Source organism: Dipteris shenzhenensis, chromosome 32 (genome assembly GCF_047967505.1).
Source record: "Dipteris shenzhenensis isolate YYH24624 ecotype China chromosome 32, Dip_SZ_1.0, whole genome shotgun sequence".
Taxonomy (NCBI): Eukaryota; Viridiplantae; Streptophyta; class Polypodiopsida; order Gleicheniales; family Dipteridaceae; genus Dipteris; species Dipteris shenzhenensis.
The window spans coordinates 23593019-23615628 of NC_141627.1; the positions used below are offsets into that span (position 1 = coordinate 23593019).

Genomic DNA, 22610 nt, shown 5'->3' on the forward strand with positions numbered 1-22610 from the left:
CAAAAACAGCCCCTAGGAGGTGCGAATTTGCAAGCTAGGACCAGGCAGGGCTCTTGGTTAATGGCGAATCAGCAAGATGGGCTCGTGGAAGGTGTGTGGACAGCTGCTGGGGAGCAGGAAAAACGAGATTTTTCAGTGAGAAGCTGCTGGACTATCCCTAGCTCAGCCCCCAATCCACTTGAGCCCCTATAGGGGTAACTCCTCTTGTCTCTGAGATCGGAGTAGGCGCTCACGAGCCTAGCTCCCTCATGAACGAATGCGGCGAGGCACCTCTGATATGGAAAAGAGGGAAATTGGGATATTAACCCGGAGCTATCTTTGAATAGACAATAAAATCGTCCTCTAATCTCATTGTAAACCGGGCATCTGAAGATGAAATGTTCCTCCGACTCAACCTCCTGTACACTACATTGTTTTCAATCGACCAACAGAGGGTACGCACAGCGGAAGATTGATAGAACTGCCTAGGAGCTCACACAGTGTGGTGTGGGGGGTGGAATCACAAACTTCTTAAACTTATGTGCATAGAATAGATGTGTAGTCTGATCAATAGACAATGAACCAGCTAGATAGACAAAAGAATATATTTCCGTCCAAAGCTATGGACACAATACAAAAGAGATAGATCCAGAGTCCCACCAATGGTGTGGTCCTCTGATCTTACCACAAGGTACTCCTCCTATCTATTGGCTATCTTTAGACTCGAGCCCGCGTGGTCCACCTCAAGCGTAAGTAGACTTTCCGTCCAGATCCCTTCCACCTTGCTGTCTTTGCACCAGCCTAGGTGGGCAGCACTCTGAGCTAGGTTTGCAGCTCTACAGCCCACTTGAATCCTCTTGGATAGAGGCCCACAGGTGGCTGTTTTGCTGCTCTTTCTGCTCCCTGGACTGCTGCTCCAAGTGATGAATGAATGAGGCCCAACGGCCTCTTTATATAGGCCCAAGGCCTGCTCCAAAAAACTGACCAACAGATGTGCTGTCCACATGACAGCCATGATGCTGTCTATGTGGCAGCCCCTTTCTCACTTTTTCTGTGGGGTACTGCCCTAGGTCTCCCTCCCCCATGCTCTCCTCATATGGGGGCTTACAGATGGGGAGGTCACCTTTCCAACACCCCCTCTCACTGACACATCTCGGCCCAATGCCAACATGTCGATGACGATGCTCTAGTAACTCCTTGGTCATAGTCTTCTGGAACACTTTGATGTTGAAATCTTTTCTTGGCTTTTCATCCAGTGGCTTTTGCTCCACCAGGTCTGGGTTCTGCTTCCGCACACCATCCTGGTACACAGGTCAATCTCCGGTAGCACCTCTTGGCACCACCACCTTCAGTCACGTTCCTGCCATCGAACTTGAGTAATCTAGCTGTTAGGATCTTCGAGTTGTCCCCCTCATAATGAGTGAACAACTTGGAGTCTTCCAGGCACCATGCTTTGAGGCTCTGTTTCAATCCGTCATTCCTTTGGCAAGGTCTGCAACAAATGAATATCTCCAGAAAACCTTGACCATGAACTCTCACTGAGTTCACAAGCAGGTACTCTTCTGGCTTCAGTACACCTAGTCCATCACCTTCTAGCAATCTGCGTCTAAGATTTGAAGAAGCACCCACACTTTCCCTTTTGCTTTCGAAGAAGGCCGATTCCTTCCAATCTCGCATTATGTGAGACAAATGAAGAGTAGAGTCTCTCTCCAGTATGTGTTGCACCTCTCCAGTATGTGTTGCACCTCATCGAGGCACACACCTATAGCCTGTGTAATCCTGTACTGTCCCCTTCTGCAGTGTAGCATCCATTTGAACATGAGACCCCAAGGCACTCCATGGAATCCACCTTTGAGTCAGTGTCAATAGCTACGCAGCTGGAGGATACCAAGCACTCCATGCTGTCCTTCACCTTCACAAAGGCATCTGACTTCTTGTCAACCCACATCTCAATGTCAGACATCATCACTGTGGTTTCTAGGTCGGCATATCTGACCTCAGTAACACACGGAGATGTTACCACATTAGCTTTGGTTCAATTCCCCCCCCCTTGGCCGACTGGTTGGGCTCCTCTTGGGACTCCATATCTAGGGCTTTTGGCCCTCATTTCATTGCAGGGGCCTAGCCCCTATGCATGCCTGCTTGGCCGACCTGTGTGGGCTATAAATATGCCCCCCCAGGGTCAGTCCCTTGCAGCCCTCCTTGCTGCTGCTCTTGGCCACCTGGTTGCCCACTCTCCAGCCCTAAACCAGGGCCTCCAAACAGGCCCAAAACCTGCTCCACATGTGCGCTTATCCATCCTACATATCCCGCTATCATTGCATCTTTGCCAGGCCCTTCTCCAGTGCCATACACCTTGCAAATGTCAGCGTCATGTGATCGCCTCCTATTCTGGGTCCCTTGTGCTGGCTATTGCTTCGCCTTTTGTTGCTCCTAGCTCCAGGTACCATCCATGTTCTTTGATGTGAGGTGCTACCCATGTGGCAGCCCCCTCTCTTCTTTTTCTATTGGGCACATCCTACGTAGGACTCCCTCCCCCACACTCTCCTCATATGGGGGCTTACAGATAGGGAGGTGACCTTTCCAACACCCCCTCTCACCGACACATCTCGGCCCAATGCCAACATGTCGATGACGATGCTCCAGTAAGTCCTTGGTCGTACTCCTTTGGAACATTTCGATGTCAAAATATTTTCCAAGGCTTTTCATTTAGTGGCTCCTGCTCGACTAGGTCTAGTTTCGCTTCCGCACACCATCTAGGTACACAGGTCCAGTAGCACCTTCTGGCACCACCACCTTCAGTCACATTCCCACCTTCAAACTCGAGCAATCCAGATGCCACGATCTTCTAGTTGTCCCCCTCATAATGAGTGAGCAACCTGGAGTCTTCTAGGCACCATGCTCTGAGGGTCTGTCTCAACCCGTCCTTGCTTTGGCAAGGTCCACAACAAAAGAACCATCTCGAGAAATGAGATCCCAAGAATATCTCCAGATAACCTGGACCACGAACTTCATTGAGCTCTCAAGCAAGTATTCTTTTGGCTTCAATTCACCTTGTCCATCACCTTCCAGCAATCTTTGTCCGAGATTTGAAGAAGCACCCACACTTCCCCTTCTGCCTTCAAAGAGGCCCATTCCTTTCAATCTCGCATTACCTGAGACATATGAAGAGCATATTCTCTCCACAGCATGCTATAAAGGGTAACATTAAGTACATACTAGACCGTCGTATTGCGTGTGTGCTTCTCTGAAAGCAAACCATGCACCTCATCGAGGCACGTACCAATAACCAGTGTAATCTTGTACTGCCCCCTTCTGAATGATAGCAACCATCTGAACATGAAACCCTAGGACACTCCATGGAATCCACCCTCATGTTAGTATCGACAGCCACACACCTGGAAGATACCAAGCACTCCATGCTGTCCTTCATCTTCACGAAGGTTTCTGACTCCCCATCAGCCCACATCTCAATGTCAGCATCATTACTATGGTTTCTAGGTCGGCATATCTGACCTCAGTAACACATGGAGATGTCACTAGAATAGTTCTTCAATTACCACATTAGCTTTGGCTCTTGTGTCACCCTCTGAATCTAAGTTGGACTCCTTGTTTTTCTGATCTGCCTTCTTCTTTCTGCAATCCTTCGCAAAATGGCTTGGCGTGTCACAATAGCACTTCTTCTTCTGCTTCTTCTTGGAAGTGTCCTCGTCATCAGGGTTATCCTTCTTGGACTTGCCACGGCTAGGCTTGCCCTTTCCTTTGCCAGCGTAATCCTTTGCCAGCAACACCTTGTCATCTTTGTTGCTGTTGTAGAGCTTCTCCCTAGCTTCTTCCTGGAGCAGTAATGGACCCAACTCCTCAAAAGTTAGAGGTTTTGTCCTCTGTCCTGCTGTCACAGTCGTAACAAAGATTTTGACATTCGGAGGAAGCCTCCTCAGTACCATCAAGGCCAACTGGCACGAGTCCACCTTCTGGCCAACTGATGCTAGTTTATCCCTTACCACCTTGACCTTCGTCAAGCGGTCATGTAGCGAATCTCCTTCATCCATATCCAAGTTGTAGAGTTGATGCTGAAGAAGCAACATCCGGGATGTGTTATCTGTCTCGTACAGATCCTTCTTAATGGTCCACGCCTCTACTGATGTGTCGACTATCTGTAGTCCCTATGATCAATACCAAGGCGTGGGCATCTCTATCTTCCCAAGCTTCGAACTTCTCTCCATCTATTGGTATGAGTATCTCCCCCTTGTTGTCCACCATATCCTTCGGCTTCGCCTCGACTCCCGTTGTCAATTTCCATGGCTTCCGAGCCACTAAATGATTCCGGATCTTCACCTTCCAGATAGGGTAATTTGCCCCATCCAATTTCCCAGACTCTCCAAAGTTAGGGATGGTGAAAGAAAGAAATCTGGGGGAGGAGGAAGGGAGAGAAGGGGTTGAAGAGCTTTTGAAATTGACATCTCTGCTGCTAAACCACACAGCAAAGTCGAACAAACTCAACCTTCTGTAGACCATAACTCTGTATGCACCTGACTGAACCTGAGTCACCCTCCTCGCAAGGGCACTGTCCTCCAGTCGTGGAAGTCGACTCCCAAGAGCATCTGAATCAGGGTCATCCTTCAGCAAGGTCCCTACTTTCAGGCTCCCACACGTGTGAGCCTCCTACTTGGGCTCTGATACGATGTTAGAAATGGACCAACAGAGAGTACGCATAACGGAAGGCTGATAGAATAGCCCAGGAGCTCACATAGTGTGTGTGGGGAGTGGAATCACAAACTTCTTTAACTTATGCGCATCGCATAGATGTGCAGACTCATCAATAGACAATGATTCAGCCCGATATAGAAGCTACCAAAACAATATATTTCCGTCCAAAACTATGGACACAACAAAAGAGAGAGAGATCCAAAGTCCCACCAGAGCGTGGTACTTTGATCTTACCACAAGGTACTTCTACTATCTGCCGGATATCTCTAGACTCGAGCCCGCGTGCTTCACCTCGTGTTTATGTGGACTCTCTGTCCTGAATGATCCTCTCCACCTTACTGCCTGTGTATCAGCCTAGGTGGGCAGTACCTTTGCTGAGCTAGGTCTGCAGCTCTTCAGCCTTTGTGTCTCCTGGATGTAGGCTCATAGGTTGCTGGTCTGCTGCTCCTTCTGCTCCCTGAAGTGCTGCTGCAAGTGATGAGATATGAGGGCTGGAGGCTCTCCTTATATAGGCCCCAGGGCTGGCAGAACCCACCGACCCAGCAGCCTTAAATGGCCGACTGCTGGTCGGTTCGATTCCCCCCCCTTGGCCGACTGGTTGGGCCCCTCCTGAGTCTCCATATCTAAGGCCTTTGGCCCTCATTTCATTGCAGGGGCCTAGCCCCTATGCTTGCCTGCCTGGCCGACCTGTGTGGGCTATAAATATGCCCCCCCAGGGTCAGTCCCTTGCAGCCCTCCTTGCTGCTGCTCCTGGCCATCTGGGTGCCCATCTCCAGCTTTAAACCAGGGCCTCCAAACAGGCCCAAAACCTGCTCCACATCTGCGCTTATCCATCCTGCACATCCCGCCATCATGGCGCCTTTGCCAGGCCCTTCTCCAGCACCGTACAGAGCCGTACACCCTGCAGATGTCAGCGTCATGTGATCACCTCCTATTCTGGGTCCCTTGTGATGGCTACTGCTTCGCTTTTGCTGCTGCAGATCCATCGTAGCTCCAAGTACCTTCCGTGTTCTTTGATGTGAGTTGCTGCCCATCTGGCAGCCCCCTCTCTTCCTTTTCCATTGGGCACATGCTGCCCTAGGTCTTACTCCCCCACGCTCTCCTCATATGGGGGCTTACAGATGGGGAGGTGACCTTTCCAACAACATATTGATGTTGTCTTGAGACACATGCATGATAGATTTTCACAGTTTTTGGTTCTAGAAGCATAAAAGGTTGAACAACTGCATTGTGTGTAGTCTTTTGGTTCCTTTATATGTTTTGATATCATAGATTAGGTGGATTCAAAGACAGCTGAGAGTCTCTACCTACGTATGTTAAAATGTGTGCTTCAGATTTCTGCGTTTGTATGTGTATTTTTGTCTGGGCGCTCTACATGATTCTTAATCAGAGTTGAAGAGTTTCTTTTTCCCTAGATAACGAGTATAATGTTTATGTAAGAAAGAAGGATATATTCTGTGTGATGCTTTTGTGATAACTTTGTCACAATTAGACTTATGTAAGTACTATCTTTAGATTTAAGTGGATATGGTCAGCTAATATATTGTGAGTAGGTAACAGTTGGAGCAGCAGGTTCTTCAAGTTACCCGTATCCGTTCAACTTTGAAAAGGACAAAGTCTCAGAGCATTCAAGTTGCGAATCCACTCAAAGATCGTGAAAATGGAATTCCTGTCAACAAGAAGCAACGCCTTTTTGATGCAGCACGGAATGAAGCTGCTAAAAGGAGGAAAATGACAGAACACGTGCGGCTGTTTGCTAACATACTTCGACAGGCAGATTTTCTCCCTTGTTTTTACTCCCTGTCTACAAAGTCATGCACACATGTATTCATGTACATGTAATATAATTTATATCCACATTTTTGTATAGACGTGCCTCCTACATAACCGATTCTTTCATTTGGGGATGAGAAGAGTATGTGGTGCATGCTTCATCATTGAAAAAGCTGTTGCTACGATGAGTTAAAAACTCATATAGAATAATGCTCGTGTGTGTGTGGCACTTGTGGATATGTGTGCGTGCGTGAGAACATGTGTTCCTATAATGGTCCGCACTACTGGTGGTCACTGATGTTGGTGGGAATATTGTAGTAACTAATCCTTGCTATGCATGAAGGAATTTAAAATCTTTAACCTTATCTCATGAGGGACTTTATGCCCTTGATGCTCTTCATTTTAAATGTAAAAAAAAGAAATTTGTCCTTTTGATGTCACTTTTTGCAGCATTGTTTGAGCATGAAACCTGTGAAGATACAATACTTTCAAGAATGCACATGTATGCAATGCCTGCAGAATTCGACGCTGATTGGTCCCTCCAATGGGGGAAGAGCGCCCTCGTGAGAGGTCATAGCACTATGCCGTTCAAATGGCAATGCCTTGGTCTTTGCTGTTCGCTTTGAGAGTATTTGTTTCCCTGTCTGACGTATATATATATATATATATATATAGAAAGAGAGAGAGAGAGAGAGAGAGAGAGAGAGAGAGAGAGAGAGAGGTTACACATGCATGCAAGGTGGTAGAGAATGATGTGTATAATCCCTATGAAGGGGGATGCCCCTTCATTAGTGTCCCTTGACGTCACTCAAGGTCCATCTTCCCATTTAAACCTACCTCTTAGCCTATGATTTATGCACCTACCACTTTGTGCACTCTATTGCACCCTTCCCCTTCCTATTAACCCTAGGACCTAGACACGTGGGTGCACATCTTTATTAATAATCATTGGCCAATATTGCATACTGTAGCGGTACCATCAGTTATGCTTGATCCATCATAAATACAAACATATGTCACGCCATCAAATTGGCGCCTAATGTAATAATGTTCTAAATGTCAACTAAATAACAAAATAATCATATCTCTTGGTATGACACTCCCTTGGATGAGCAGAAGTCCTCTTCTGAAAAGTCTCTCGCCTCTTTCTCTTGGTAGGCTCTCTTTTTACTTTTGCATTACATCGCCTCTTTATAATCTGCAAGAATGTATGGAAAATCTATAAAGGACTGTTCTTCCATCCATTGTGCATCACTAGCTGGCTAGTTTTTAAACTTCAGCGGATACATAATCTCTTCTTTCCATGGTCACTCTTCTCTTGATGGTACACAATCAGTTCTGGAGTAAGAACTTCAATCTTATCTTCAAGTTCCAGTTCCTCTTGATGCTGAATGTCCATAAATGCAGAAATATCACCGCGGTCTCTCTTCAAATTGCTCACATGAAAGACATTCTTCATGTGCTAATGGCTTGGTCATCTCAACTCATATGCTCGGGATCCTTCTTCGCAATACAAAGCTGCAGAAATCTGAACTGGACCATAGAACTTCTGTCCTCGCTTGGCGTGTCTTGTACTTCCCTTCACTGACTTGGTCCTCAATCTTCAATAAGATCCAACCATCCTTGTCATAATAGACTTCTTTCCTCTTCCTATTGGCTGCATTGGATTGTTCAACCTGGGCCGTCTTGGTATGTTCTTTTACTTGGTTCTCAAGGAATTGAGGATTTGTTTGAATGTGGCTGCTATCGACTGCCACATGTTACCAGGCGTTACATCTGAAGATAGTTTAAAGCATCCCTATTTATGCTAAGGGGATAATGGGACATTTTTAAAACTAATTTCTTCTGCACCTTAATATGTGGGTGATCTTGTGTGAAGGCTTCAAGATGAATCTTGTGAGAAGTGCAAATCAAGCATACAATTGCACTTTTTCACTGTGAGCTGTAAATGCAGGACCCATAATGCTTCTAGGGTGTCTGGGAGCCCCTGAGATTGTGACATGTCCATGTAATTATCAGGATTTTTTTTGGGCAGAAAAGTAGTGTGTCTTTATTGCTTTATATCGTGTCATACATCAAAAATATAGAACCAAAGCTGTCTGTTGTGGCTACAAGAGCCCTTACATCCTGAAGAACAACAAAAGTATAAACTCGTATAGAAGTCAAGAGTGACATTTCAAGGATGAAATGAAAAGCTGGAGGTTTCTTCCTTGAATGTTATTATGAGTGACCCTTTCTTTCTCAAGAGATCAATCAGACAAGGCTGCCCTCTAGCTTCTCTTTTATTTGCAATTGCTGCATATTCTCTAGGATGGCTTCTTAGAAGTCAAATACAAGAGGGATCTGTGAAAGAGATAGAACTTAGTAATGGTAAACAATTATTATGTCAACAGATTGCTGATGATAGCACCCTGACCCCTACAAACACTAATCAAGATGTCAGGTGTGTAATGGACTGCCTTGAAGTTTTCTGTCAAGCCTCAGGTTCATGTATTAATCACTCCAAAACAGGATATGCTACTCTCAGTGGGAAAGATCAGGGGGTCCTCCAGCAGTTAGGATGCATGAAGATACAAAAAGGTACAGTTTTCAGACTCTTGGGGATACCAATGGGGTTTGATGTCACAATGAAGCAGAGGTGGGACTGGGTATTGGACAGATTACAGAAAAAGCTAGACAAATGGAGAAGCTTCCAAGCCAATCTGGCTAGTAGGAAACTGGTTCTTAATCATTGTCTCTATCCTATTGTTATCTTCTATCTATCTTGTTGGTCTCCATCCAAAACTGGCTTGGACAGGTTTATCAGGCTATGTAGATCTTTTTTAAAGGGGGGGTCTAACAAAATATCTAAGGTTAGATGGGAATATTGTATCAAACCCAAAGAAGAAGGGGGATTAGGGGTGATTGACATCTCCTCTGCTGCCGAAAAACTTTAGAGGACAATTCTTGACCACATGTGTGGATAGTCCACACAAAAAGCAAGAATGAGGGAGATTTTTATAAGGGATTGCTTCCTAAACACACTACCATTTCCATTAAGAATGGTTAGGGTTCCAGGCATCTCTTCTGCTATGTCCATTTTGATGCAAATCTGGGGATTTCCTCTGGGATTGATAAAGTTTTCTTGCTCTCCTCCAAGGACTTATCCTAGCCCACTGCATAAGGAGGGAAGTTGGTTACATATATAAAGAGGTAAGTCTGGGAGCTCCACCCAAATAGGAATCTTGGTTAACCTAGGAGTATCAGGGGAAAATTCTTTGGACCACCACTCAAGATACAAGGGGTGATTGTAATTATTAGGATTTTGCTTTACTTGTAGGAAAGGTGGAGGTTTAGTTTGGAGAAGGGGGATTTAAATAGTAGGAGTGTCACATGCACCAGGGTGAAGCCCAGGTTGCAGGGACAACTGGGTTTTGGGGCCCCCAAAGGGCAGCACCAAGTGTAGGGAATGGGCTGGGGAAGGCTCCTTTATAGGCAGCCTTGGCCCCTCCCAAGTTGGCCCATAGGGCTGCTAAATCCAGCCTTACCAGCCAGCCAACCAGCCGAATGGCTGGTGGGCCTGTTGGGGCTGGTAAAGTTGGGCCCTACAACCCCCTAGATAAGGGGGACCTTGCCCTCCATTTCCTGATTCAGTTCCCTCTAGCAGCACATTTCAGCCCAGTTTGGTGTTCTCTTTCAGCAGCATTGCCATCTCCCACAGTCACAGTTAGGGGAGTATTCTCAGCTCAGTTTTGTATGGCGATTTGGCACTCATTTACAACCGTAGTCAGGGCATCTATGCAAGCATTATGAATGAAGCAGTGTACTATAGTTAGGAAGATCTCTGATGTCTCTCATGCTTGAGTTCTCTGTTCACATTTCATCTATTTTTCGCAAAGCAAGTCCCCACTTGTTACATTGGTATCAGAGCAGCATGGTTCCTTCTCATCTGAATTAGGTTGGAGGGAGTTCTAGCAACAAAGCTCAATAATGGGGATCCAGTCCCTACCCCGGACTAGTGGTAGTGCCGTACTCCATGCTGCTAGGCGGGGAGCAGGAGCAACAATGCGGGGAGCAGGAGATACGTTTGAACTTGTGAGACACTAATACCGTAACCACTTTAAGTGGGATCCACCCTCAAATGCTAGATCCTAGCCAACTAGTACCTAACTGAACAATAGAAAAACTGAACAATAGGTAAGGGTGACGGGAAAGAGGCATAGTGTGGTGGGGCATAGCAAGCTATAAGAGGATCAGCTCCCGGTACAAAGAATGATGATGATGATGCAAAATCTGGTGCTGCCCCTGGCATTGTCACACCCAAGGATAGTGGTGCTGTCACCTCCAGGAATGGTGTAGAGGATGTCGGTGATTATGGAGGTGAAGGTGATGCAGAGGAGGAGGATGATTATTCAGAGGCTCGTGTGGAGTTTGAAGCTGTTTGGGCAGAGTCCTTGTTGGTTGCCTCCTGTGTGGTAGTGCTATCAACCTGTAGGCTACTGCGGTTGCTGCGCTTGTTCACAGGGCCTTGTACAGGTTCTTGACAAGTCCTTGGGGCTGGAGCGATCTGCAGGTGTTGCGGATGTGGAACTGAAGCAATCTGCAGGCTGTCAACGGGCTGGAAATGTCGCAATCTGAAACAGCCCCTAGAGCTGGAAGTGGCGCTATCTGGAGTAGTAGAGACATGATTTCTTGAGCTGGTTTCTTGGAGTGTCGCTGGAGCACTGATTCATGGCAGTTTCTTGGCCTCCAATGCTTGATACAGGTTTGCTGTGAGGGCTAAGGCTGATAGCGCAGGTTGCCGCAGTCTCCTGGAACAGAAAATGCAGGTCGTGACCCCCTTTGGAGCAGCCATGGGTGAGCAGCAGGGTGGGAGGTGTGATTGAACGGCAAGGTGGGAGGCGGGCAAGTAGCAGAGTGGGAGGCGCAATGGAGCAGCAAGGTGGGAGGCGGGTTAGCAGGGTGGGAGGCAGGTGAGTGTTTATAGTAAGTTATGTCATGGTAGTGGGACATTTCCTGCATTAAACATCTTCTGTTGTTTTAGAGATTGTATATGGGACTTGCACAGATAGAAACCAGGGAGTCAAATTGAATCAATGGAAGCTCACAAATGACGAGATATAGCACTGGCATGGGATACCAGGAGAAAGCTTCCCAACTTTTGTTTCGATTTCCACTTATACATCTTAGTTTTTTGTCTGCATGCATTCTGAATGATCAAATTGGGCCTCATAGATAGCTTTTTTGTTTTCTGATTTTGTCTCTGTGGCTCTTACTATGTGCGATGCAGTTTAGTTTATATATATATTTGCCAAACTCTAAAAAGAAATTTGCAGTGCTTTATTTTAGAAAAGTCTTTAACAGTCTCAAAAATCAATTCATGTCTTAGTGATTTTTTTCGTGTGTCCAGCTTATGCAGCACAAATGGGCGTGGCCATTTATGAAACCAGTGGATGTTGAAGGCCTGCATCTGCATGACTATTACAAAGTATTTGCACCCTTCCTCTCATGTGTTGTTTCCTCACTCATATTTAGGCTTCTGGTTATGTGTTTGAAACTTGTAATGTCCATAAGCATTGTCTAGGGAGCCAATTCAGCAAGTATCTTAGATTTTGATGAGTTAGTGATATATATGTGATTATGTTTTTCTCATAAGCATTTGTATCTTCTCTGATAAAATTCATGCCTCCTCACTGGTTCTTTAAAAAATGCATCTAGCAGACGTTTGATTGTGTGGGACAAAGGTATAAGTTGATAGCTTTCACAATTCATTGAATATTATTTCTTTCCATTGGAATCTATTTAGGTCATCAGGAAGCCCATGGATCTTGGTACCATCAGAAATCGATTAGAAGCAAAGGATGGGTCGGGCTATAGACATGTTCGAGAAATGTGCGAAGATGTACGGCTTGTTTTTCGAAATGCCATGTTGTACAACGAGTCGTGGACCGATGTGCATAAAATGGCAAAAACATTGTGGCAGAAGTTCGAAGAGAAATGGAAGATGGCCGTAGAGCCCAAATTGGTTGAAGATGTAAGTAGTAGTTTATCTTTTTGACGATTGCTTGAAACTCAAGTTTAGCTATCACTTAATCTTATTTCTTCTTTATAGCACTAGATAGGGATGTGATTCCTCCCTCCTCCAAAAAAAGAACATTTGAACAAAATTAAAAAGGCGGAAAAAAGAGAGGATAATCCATCTTTGTCTAAACAAATATAGCTATGATTGTAGTACTATCTGAATGTACTCATTTATATGGGGTTGTAAAAAGATGTCTCTATAGAGAGGAGAAAATTTCAAGGTTTGAATGTCTCCGATTTGTCTGAATTTATGAAAAAAAAAAGTACCTTATGTGAGTAATTGGTAAAATATATGGAAAATTGTATGAAGGTATCCATCAAAATCCAGGTTGAAGTGTCCTAGGTGTCTCAATCTTAAGGCTATCCTAACTGTACCAAAGGTACCTTATGTCCTAATTGTCCTATGGTTAGTATGCATGATCCTAGGTTAACCTAACCCCAAAACACTAGCCATTGTTCTATCCAAAACATGGTCATAACTCGGAACCATTTGGAGATTCCAAGCCATGTTTTCTCCATTCAGGTCAATAGCCTTCACATTCAGGTCAATGTTTTCTCCATTCAGGTCAATAGCCTTTACAATTCCAAACGGTGGTTTATGTGAAACTAGGTTTGCATACCATTTGGGTAGTAAGGTTGATCGGTAATGGTGCGTGTAGCAGGATTGTAGAGACGGTACCCCTTGTTTTCTGCACTGTACCCAACAAATATGCACTTAATGGCTTTATCTGACAACTTGTGCCTAAATTCAATTGGTGCATGAGCATAAGCAAGGCATCCAAAGACCCGGAAGTGATCCACTGAAGGCTTTCTCCCATTCTAGACCTCATAAGGAGTTTTTGTTTTTAAAGCCTTAGTGGGAGCCCGATTCAAAATGTAATTGGCACACATCAAGCCCTCAAGCCAGAATTTGTGAGGCATGTGTTTGCTTTTCAGCATACATCTGTCCATCTCCATGAGAGTTCTATTTTTCCTCTTAGCTTTGCCATTTTGCTGAGGGGTCAGCCTGACTGTGAGCTGATGCACAATACCCTTGCCTTTCAGAAAAGCATCAAATTCTGCAGACAAGTATTCCCCACCTCTATCTGTGAACACTTCTGATTTGCGCTTCAGCCCAAAGACCCAAGTGAAATTGGAGTAATCATCAATAAATGTAATGAAGTAGAGATGATCACCCAACGATGGAGTCCTCATGGGACCACAGACATCACTGTGTATAAGCTGTAATTTGCGGACAGCTTTAATTGAACCATCCTTCTTGAAGGGGAATCTATGCATCTTGCCTAAAATGCACCCTTCACAGGCATGTGGAGGAGGTATCTCAAGAGGTGGCAATGCATCAACCATGGAATGCCTCTGAAGTGTCATCAAGCTGTTGTAATGCATGTGGCCATATCGGGCATGCCATAATTTTGCATTCTGCATGGCAGCAGTAGGGGTAGAAACTGCAAGAGCATGGGCTGCTCTTTTCTCAAAAAGATCAAGCTGAAAAAGCCCAGGCAGCAACCATGGAATGCCTTTGAAGTGTCATCAAGCTGTTGTAATGCATGTGGCCATATCGGGCATGCCATAATTTTGCATTCTGCATGGCAGCAGTAGGGGTAGAAACTGCAAGAGCATGGGCTGCTCTTTTCTCAAAAGGATCAAGCTGAAAAAGCCCACGCAGCAGAGTACCAGATAATCTTAAGGCATAATCATCTTCCCTGTCTCGGACAGCACATTTGCCATCAAAGATGACCTGAAATCCAGCTCTGTTAAGAGTGGACACTGAAAGAAGATTTTTGGTTATACCAGGCACATATAAGACATCTAAAAGTCTGAAAATTGAGCCATCAATGGCAGTGAGCTCAACATCTCCTGTGCCACGTACTGAATACGATGAGTTATTGGCACAAGTGACTTTCTTACCAACGGGAGGTGGATGCAAGGAAGTAAAAAGACACTTCCTAGAAGTGATGTGCTTGGATGCACCGCTGTCAAAATACCAAGTGTTCAGTGTTTCATTGACACTGAAAGCATATGCATCCGTAGAAGAGTCATAATTGCAAGTCAAAAATGCATATGAATCATCACTACAAGTGGCTGTACTATCCCGTGCATCTGGAGCAGCCAGCCTAGAATCTGAAATGCAAGATAAAAAGGCATAATCCTGTCCAACAAAGTTGGCTGCAGCATCCCCACTGTCAGATGCATGAGGAGCTGAATCTGAAACAGCCATACCGGAGCTGTTTTTCTTCTCTTTTGCAAGCCTTTTCCTGCATTCTGCAATGTGATGACCTGGCTTTTTGCAGTAGTGACAAAAACCCTTCTTCTTGGGCTTACTTGCATCATTTTTAGCCTTTTTTGAAGGCTGTCCTGACCCACTGGAAGGCTAATTTACTGATGTCTTTGCTTGTCCCTTTGTTTTTGATTTAAACTCTGAGAGCATGGCTTGTTCACCTGCACGTGAAGCCAAGTTTTTCCTGGTCTGCTCTTTCTGAAGCACCTATCAACTCATGAAAAGTGAGAGGATTTGCACCCCCCCTCAATGATAAGTTCAGCGAGGTATGAAAGCTGAGATAAGACTCAGGAAGACAATTCAGAGTGGTTGTAATCATCTCTGAATCAAGAATAATTTCATCTATGTTTAACAATTGCTCTCTGAGATCTTGTAGCTTTGTGAGGTGGACTGACATGGAGTCACCCTCTTCCATATGTGTATTACTTAACTCTCTTTTCAAGAAAGATACCCTTGCATCATTCCGGGCTGCATACATGCTTTCTAAAATATCCCACGCTGCCTTGGAGGTCTTACACGACCGGATATGCGGAATGATAAATCTTTTCACTGAAAGAGAAATGCATGACAAAGCTAAGGCATCTCGTGAATCCCATCTCTTCTGATCTGGAGTAGTGGCCATAGCTGCACCAACAACTTGTTCTGTAGCTGCCCCTTGTGCACGACCTCTTCCACCTCCTTGCTGAGGAGGGGTATTAGGTGCCATACCTGCTGGTCGGATCTCACCCCCATTCACATAATCCCATAAATTGCGAGAAGTCAGAATATTGCGTACCATAAAACTCCAGAGGGAGTAGTTGGTACCATCCAATTTGTCTTCCTGTGAAAGACCACCGAACTGAAAGTCATTCTGATTTTGCTGGGCCATATCTGAGAAAGAGATTTAAGCAGATACAAAACTGAATTCCCTTACTGGGAATGAAATGCACAACTCCCAAAAAACACAGCCAAGCACCGGCTGTAAATGCAACTCAGATTTCTGTACTTGCACTGTCAGAAATCTGTCCAAGCATCAAAAACTCTCCAGAATCTGCCAAAAGTGCTGCAAAACACTTCAAGAAAGGTAGTATGAACTGAAAACTCCAGAAATTGCTCTCCCAACACAAAAGCCCCAAAATAGGCTTGAAATTGCAATCTGAAAGGGGCAAATTGATCAAAAGCCCCAAATGTTGCAAGAATTGCGCTCTGTCTGCAAAAGCCCCAAATTTCACTGCAAGATTGCAGTGTAATTACAAATTCCCCAAATTTCTTCAAGAAATTGTACTGCAAAACTGAAAGCCCCAAATTTCGAGCTTGAAATTGCAACCAGAAAGGGGCAGAAGTACTGAAAGCCCCAAATTTTGCAATTTCAGCAGAAAGCCCTAAATTTCAGACCAAGTCTGCAATGTTTGCTCCAAGTGTAGCTCCGAAACTACAAAATGATTGCAATGTCTGCAACAAACAAAATGCCCCAAATGTACTCCCTAAAAACTGAGCCAAACAATGGTTATCTGCAAAATGTGCCTACCAAAGATGACCTTCGAGTTTCTCCTATACGGAATCATAGATTGTACGGAGGACTACCTGCAGTACGGAAGCAGGACCAGTACGGAAGTATGGAGTACGAAGGTACGGAGTACGAATGACAGTACGGAGAAGGTACGTGCTGGTACGGACGGTGACAACGAACTGTACGGTTGGTGGCAGCGAGCTGTACGCACAGGTACGGAACTGTACGGTGAACCGTACATTCTGACGACGGACTGTACGGCACTTGTACGGACGCGATGTACGACGACAACGCGTGTTGCAGATCTGTACGGCGGGTACGGTACGGTAGGTAAGGTACGGCATGGTACGGACGTGCAGAGACGAAGTACGGATTCCATACAGTCATACGGACTGTACGGGCGAGGTGTAGTAGCAGGAGCGTGGGTTGTAGGTTGGAGCTGAACGGGGAAGAAGCAGGGAGCTGGATCAAATGCTCTGATACCAAATGTGAGAGAATGGAGAGAGAGAGAGAGCAAGAGAGTGAGAGCTGGAGAGCTGAAAGCTTGGAAGCTGAGTTGCAATAGAAGAGTGTGAAGAGTACAACTCAATGAGAGATAAGGTTTTGTCCGAGTGACAAAACCTTAGTAGTCACTAACCATAGTTAGTGAACTAACTGCGGTTAGGGGGAAAAACCTCTTAAAGAGGGAAAAGTGCCCCTAACTAGCTTATTAAATTACATTGGTCACTGCTGAATTATATCTATAATTCTAACAGGTAAAACCAAGTCATGATCTTCAAGACGTCCTGAGTAGCCATGCACAAAGAGTCATTCACGTTGGATGGTATACGCCGCACTTGCTATGCTCGAGCGGCGGCAGTGCTTTAACTCTTATTTCCAGGATCCTTGGACCAATTCTCTTCTCTTTAACTCCTTAGCCCGCCTTGCAGGTATGTAGGGCAGTCTTGTTGGGGGCCCGACCTATCAGAGGCAGATTGGGCTCGAGTGGAGAGGCTTCATGTTCTCTTGTTGTTATGGATGATCTGTAGTAAGCCGTCAGTCCTACATCAGATAGTTGTGGCGTCTTTCATTCATGAGGTTGTTCAACATAGAGAGCATTTACTTAGGACATTTGGGCGAGATCAGGGCATACAGCCAAACCCCACTTAGAGCATGATCACTGAGTTGTCCTAGCTAGACAGCATGATCTAGCAGGGCCCAAGGAGAGGACGAGAAGCCGAAGCCCAGCGCAAGATACACGATAGACTCGCTAGCAGGTTGATGCACAGAGTAGGCTTAGGGACCTTTCCTCCATGTTCACTAGATCGGATTTACGACTGATGGGTGTGACAATGGCACTTGTTCGATGCAAGGCCATAGCTAGGGGACACACAATGGAACATGCATATCGACCATCTCCTGCACTCATCATACCTTTGCAACCTCATACACCGCCGTGCTCTCCCTTGGGCTTGACCCCTCCGCCAACCTTTATAGGATCATTAGAGTGATGCTACACCACTGTGTCCATCCTCTCCATGGGCTCAAACATGCTATGTACTAGTGTTTCTATGATTATGTTGTATTTGTCTTGGGTGTGAATGTCTGCTTAGAGGCCCCACCCATTTAGCTCATTATATCACCCACAATGTAATGGGCAGTAGAAAGCACCACTAAAACAATTAAACGCATTTGAAAATGACAGTGTCGAAAAACAAGAAGGACTGGGATACCAAACTTGATTCAACTTTATGGGCATTTCGGGCAGCGTATAAAGTCACCACGGAGATGACACCATTTTGACTGGTCTACAGATTGGAAGCCATTATTCCGATGCAATTTATTGTTGGTAGTCTTCGAATCATAGCAGAGAAATTAGGTTTGGAGCAATCAATGGAATTTTGCTAAGAGCAACTCACACATCACGAAGAAGATCGGTAAAAAAGCCAATATACAACATAAATAATTCAGTCACAAAGACAAGCATAGGTGAACAAGAACATAAAATATAGGTTGTTTAAAGAAAGGGATTGGGTTTTGATGTTCAACTCCAAGTTGGGAAAATTCATGGGCAAACTGAAGTTGAGGTATGATGGGCCCTTTAACATCATTGAGGATATGGGTCAGGGAATGTTCTGGTTAAGGAATATGCATGGTTTTATCTTGCCCATGAATGGATTCTTACTAAAACCTTTTCTTGGTTTGCAAAATAGATCCAACGAGTCAAAAATAGTCAGATCGGTTCGAAATGGGTCCGACAAATCTGACTTTGTCGGAGTTGAGTCTGACAGTTTGGATCTGGGAAAAAATCGAAACATTTTGGATGTGGCACTCTGATATCTTTGGATTATAAAAGTTGCCATTAGTACTTGCAAGGGTGACAATAAGGGTTTGCACATGGGGAGGTTACCTTTTAAAAATTTGTGCTCCCATTGTGTGAATACTCACAATCTCTGTGATTTTGTCCTTCCACGCAAGTTTGTATTCCTCATTTCCGTCAATCGCATCAAAATCCGCTCCAACTTCCTCATCATGTGAGGCGCATCATGCAATCTCCTTGAAGACGTAGAGGACCATTTTCAGAATAAAGGAAGTAGTTTGACAAGCTTGAGAGTCGTCGAAACAAGATTCGACCCAAGCATGAAGAAGCGCAAAGTCACATGGGTGACGCGATGGTCATTGAGGAGTCAATCCCCCAAGAAAATGATCAAGCAATAAGAAGAACAAATCGTGGATGACCTGTGAGCGGTAAGAGACTGTCTTTAGATACTTCAACTTGCTTTACAGATTTCAAGTTCAGTTTAGATGATGGAATGGTGCAAAATGCAATTTGGTTGAGCAACATGCGACTACATGCATACCACAAGCTTTTGTGGTGGATATGGACAATGAATTTGGAAGTGGAAGAACAGTTTCACCATCTTCAGAGCACGGGAGCAATTTGACACCAGGAATGCCGCTCGTGAGTTAATTTCTAAGGTGTTCTAGTTGTCATGGGATCCAAAAGCTCTGACGAAACCTCTAAATAGATATGCAGACAAGACTATGATGAAACAGCCCACTGGATTACTCAAAGGGAAATTTTCTAGTGAAACATGCACAGGGAGAACCACGAAAGGAGCAATGCTATTGGTTTCTAGAGAGGGTTTTGCTTTTGATAAAATATGATTAATTCTCCCCAAATAATTATGCGCTAATGCATTATGCCAAAATGGGCCATAGAGTGAATTGGGCATAGATTCTCACAAACAAGATTTTGGGGGGATCACCAATAAGGACAAGAGGAGACGTGTCCAGGACAAAGGACTACAAAGACCACTTGATATCCACATTCAAGAGAACTAGACTGAAAAGCCAAAGAATAAGAGGAAAATTGTCAAGGTAAAAACTACACCAAAGAGGCTCAATGACCCAAAGGAAAGAAAGGAAAATTTATTTCAAAGACCTAAACAACAGAAAGAGTCAAAGAAAGCATTGAAAAAAGAAGAACACATATAACAAGAGGGACATATGCCAGAGATCCACATAAAAAATTAAAATCATAAATTCTGATTCACTCTTCTAGACATAAGAGTGGCCTTTGTAGGGCTGTTCTGAAAGCAAAGGCATAGCAAAAAAGAATGCATCTTGGCATACCATGCCCGCGGTGCTTGCTTCAAACCATAGAGCGTCTTTTTCAGCCAGCATTTTCAGAACCTTCAACCTCAAAGCGGGAGGTTGGGTGACATAGACCTCTTCCTATAACTCCTCATGAAAGAAAGCGGTCTTAATGTCCAGCTGGTGTACCTCCCAATGCCTGTGGGATGAAAGAGCAATGGCAGGTTGTAATGCATGAAGTGGGGGCGAATGTCAGCTGGTACATTTGTGACTGCAAGTCCCTGTTGTCCTTGTGGTTGCTTCTTCTTCTCGGAAGCAATGTGCTTCCGGTACTGAGTGATTTCATGACCTGGTTTCATGTAGTAATTATACACTTCTTCTTCTTGCCATCAGTAGGAGAAGAAGATGATGAGGTGCCCAATGAAGGTTTGGACTTGCTGTAATTTTCCTCCCCCTTGCCTTTGCCCCTGTGATCGGTGACAAATGCAGGGTCAGCATGATTAGAAGCAGCCCTATGTTGACGACCCTTTTCCTCCTGCAGGAGTAGGAAAACAAGCTGATCGAAGGAATAGTGGTTGGGGTGACCATGGCGACTAGCCTCAATGTTGAAGCAAATCCCTGGGTATGAATCAAGTGTCATGGACACTACCTTTGAATCTGGGATAATCTCATCAACATTGATGAGTTGCTCTCTAAAATTCTTAATTTGTGTGAGGTAGGCATCCATGCTGTCCCCTTCGTTCATCTTAACACTATCCAGCTGCCTGCACAAGTGTCCCATGTTGGAAAGGTCACCTCCCCATCTGTAAGCCCCCATATGAGGAGAGCATGGGGAGGGAGACCTAGGGAAGTACCCCACAGAAAAAGAGAGAAAGGGGCTGCCACATGGACAGCATCATGGCTGTCATGTGGGCAGCACATCTAGAGAAGGTGAGGAGTGGCTGCATGATGGTGACACATGGCGGCTGACCTCAGAAGCAGTACGGATGTGTATGGCGCTGCACACGTGGCTGGAGATAGCCTGGCAGAGGGCAGAACCAGCCCTACAGAAGGGTGGGGCAGACCAGCAGATTGGGTTGGCCACATGGAGGCCAGGTGGAGCAGCAAATGGGGCTGCTAGTAGGCAGTGGCATGCCAGTTTGGGCCAAGGGGCCCCGGTTTTCGAGCCCTTAAAGGGCTGGACCAGCAGCAGACTGGTCGGCCAGTATGAGGCAGGCTGGTCGGTTTTTGTGACAGGCCCCTGGGCCTATAAAAGGAGGGCCTCCAGCCCTCATTCATCATCCAACAGTTCAGCAAAAGCAGGAGCTGACAGGAGCAGCCAGGAGCCACTCCCTTGGGCCTCACATTGGGGGTGAAGGAGAGTTGAAGGTGAGCTGCAGACTGAGTTCCTAGAGGCTGGACCTTGGCTGTCTTCTAGGGCAGCAAGGTGTTGTGATCACATTCTCTGGAGCAGCCCTCTGACAGCAGACAGGAGCAGCGAGAAGGCAAGCCTTGGGCCTATACACAGAAGGTGAAGGTGACCCTGAAGGAGCTGCAGACTGAGCTTGAGTGGCAGCCCACCTAGGCTGGTTTCCAGACAGCAAGGTGGAGAGGATCGTTCTGGATGGAAAGTCTACAGACGCTCGAGGTGGAGCACGCGGGCTCGAGTCTAGAGATAGCCAGCAGATTGGAGAAGGACCTTGTGGTTAGATCAGAGGACCACACCATTGGTGGGACTCTGGATCTATCTATTTTGTATTGTGTCAATAGTTTTGGACGGAAATATATATTTTGGTGGTTTCTCTATCTGGCTGGTTCATTGTCTATTGATGAGTCTGCACACCTATTTTATGCGCATAAGTTAAGAAGTTTGTGATTCCACACCCCACACGCACACTGTGTGAGCTCCTGGGCATTACTATAAGTCTTCCGTTGTGTGTACCCTCTGTTGGGTTATTTTCTAACATCCCATGCATCCTTGGCTGTCTTGCAAGACTGAACGTGAGGTCTAACAACCCTCTTGTTATTCATAGCAATCATTGCATGTGCCTACGCATCTCTTTAATCCCCAAATAGCAAATTCTGCCAAATCAAACTGCTAAAAGTAGCAAATGTTTGTAAATCTTACTCGCATTGAGTGTAAAAATGCCTACAAAGCTGCCAAGTGCCTTTCTTTGAGGAAAATTGCAGCCCAATGGCAAAAGCCCCAAAATCTAGAGCAAGATTGAGGCAAAAAGATGGCGATTTCAAGAAAAGCCCCAAATTTGTCTATAAATGTCCAAATTTAATGCAATTCCTGTCAATCTACACAAAATGCCCCGAATTTTGCCAAGTTTGACATGTACCAATCCAAATCTGACGACAAAGCTGACAAATGTGAAGGCAAATCTGACAAATTTGTAAGGACAAATTGTATGGGAAAATTCAAGTGAAGGCAAATCTGTACGGATGATTTCTGCAGATTTGTACGGAGTGTACAGCTCTTGCACAACAAGTGTAGATACCTTGCTGCCCCTCTTTGATTTTGTTGCAGATTCAGATCAGCTTTGGACATTTTGCAAGAGCATGTAGGCAGCTACTACAGATTTGCAAACGTATGCGAGGATTTCTGAGAGCCTACAGCAACTTCGGATGGCTTACGCAGGTAGTTGTACGCTTACACAGATTCGCAAGATGCAATGTCGTGCGGCAGATGCAACATTGTATGACAAGTGCATCGTGAGAGCAGTGCTTGATATACGGATGACTATGAGCTGGTAATGACTG

General features: G+C 45.2%; 1 protein-coding gene across 2 annotated transcripts in view; it reads left to right on the top strand.

Annotated features, from left to right (window-relative positions):
• Positions 1 to 22610, top strand: part of LOC147880482 (transcription factor GTE6-like) — a 48022-nt gene that overhangs the window by 20858 nt on the left and 4554 nt on the right. For both annotated transcript variants that reach the window (XM_087371049.1, XM_087371048.1), the window contains exons 2-4: positions 6250 to 6462; positions 11852 to 11929; positions 12248 to 12475. In XM_087371049.1, coding sequence (XP_087227175.1) covers positions 6250 to 6462; positions 11852 to 11929; positions 12248 to 12475 — 519 coding nt within the window. The remainder of the gene's footprint in view (positions 1 to 6249; positions 6463 to 11851; positions 11930 to 12247; positions 12476 to 22610) is intronic.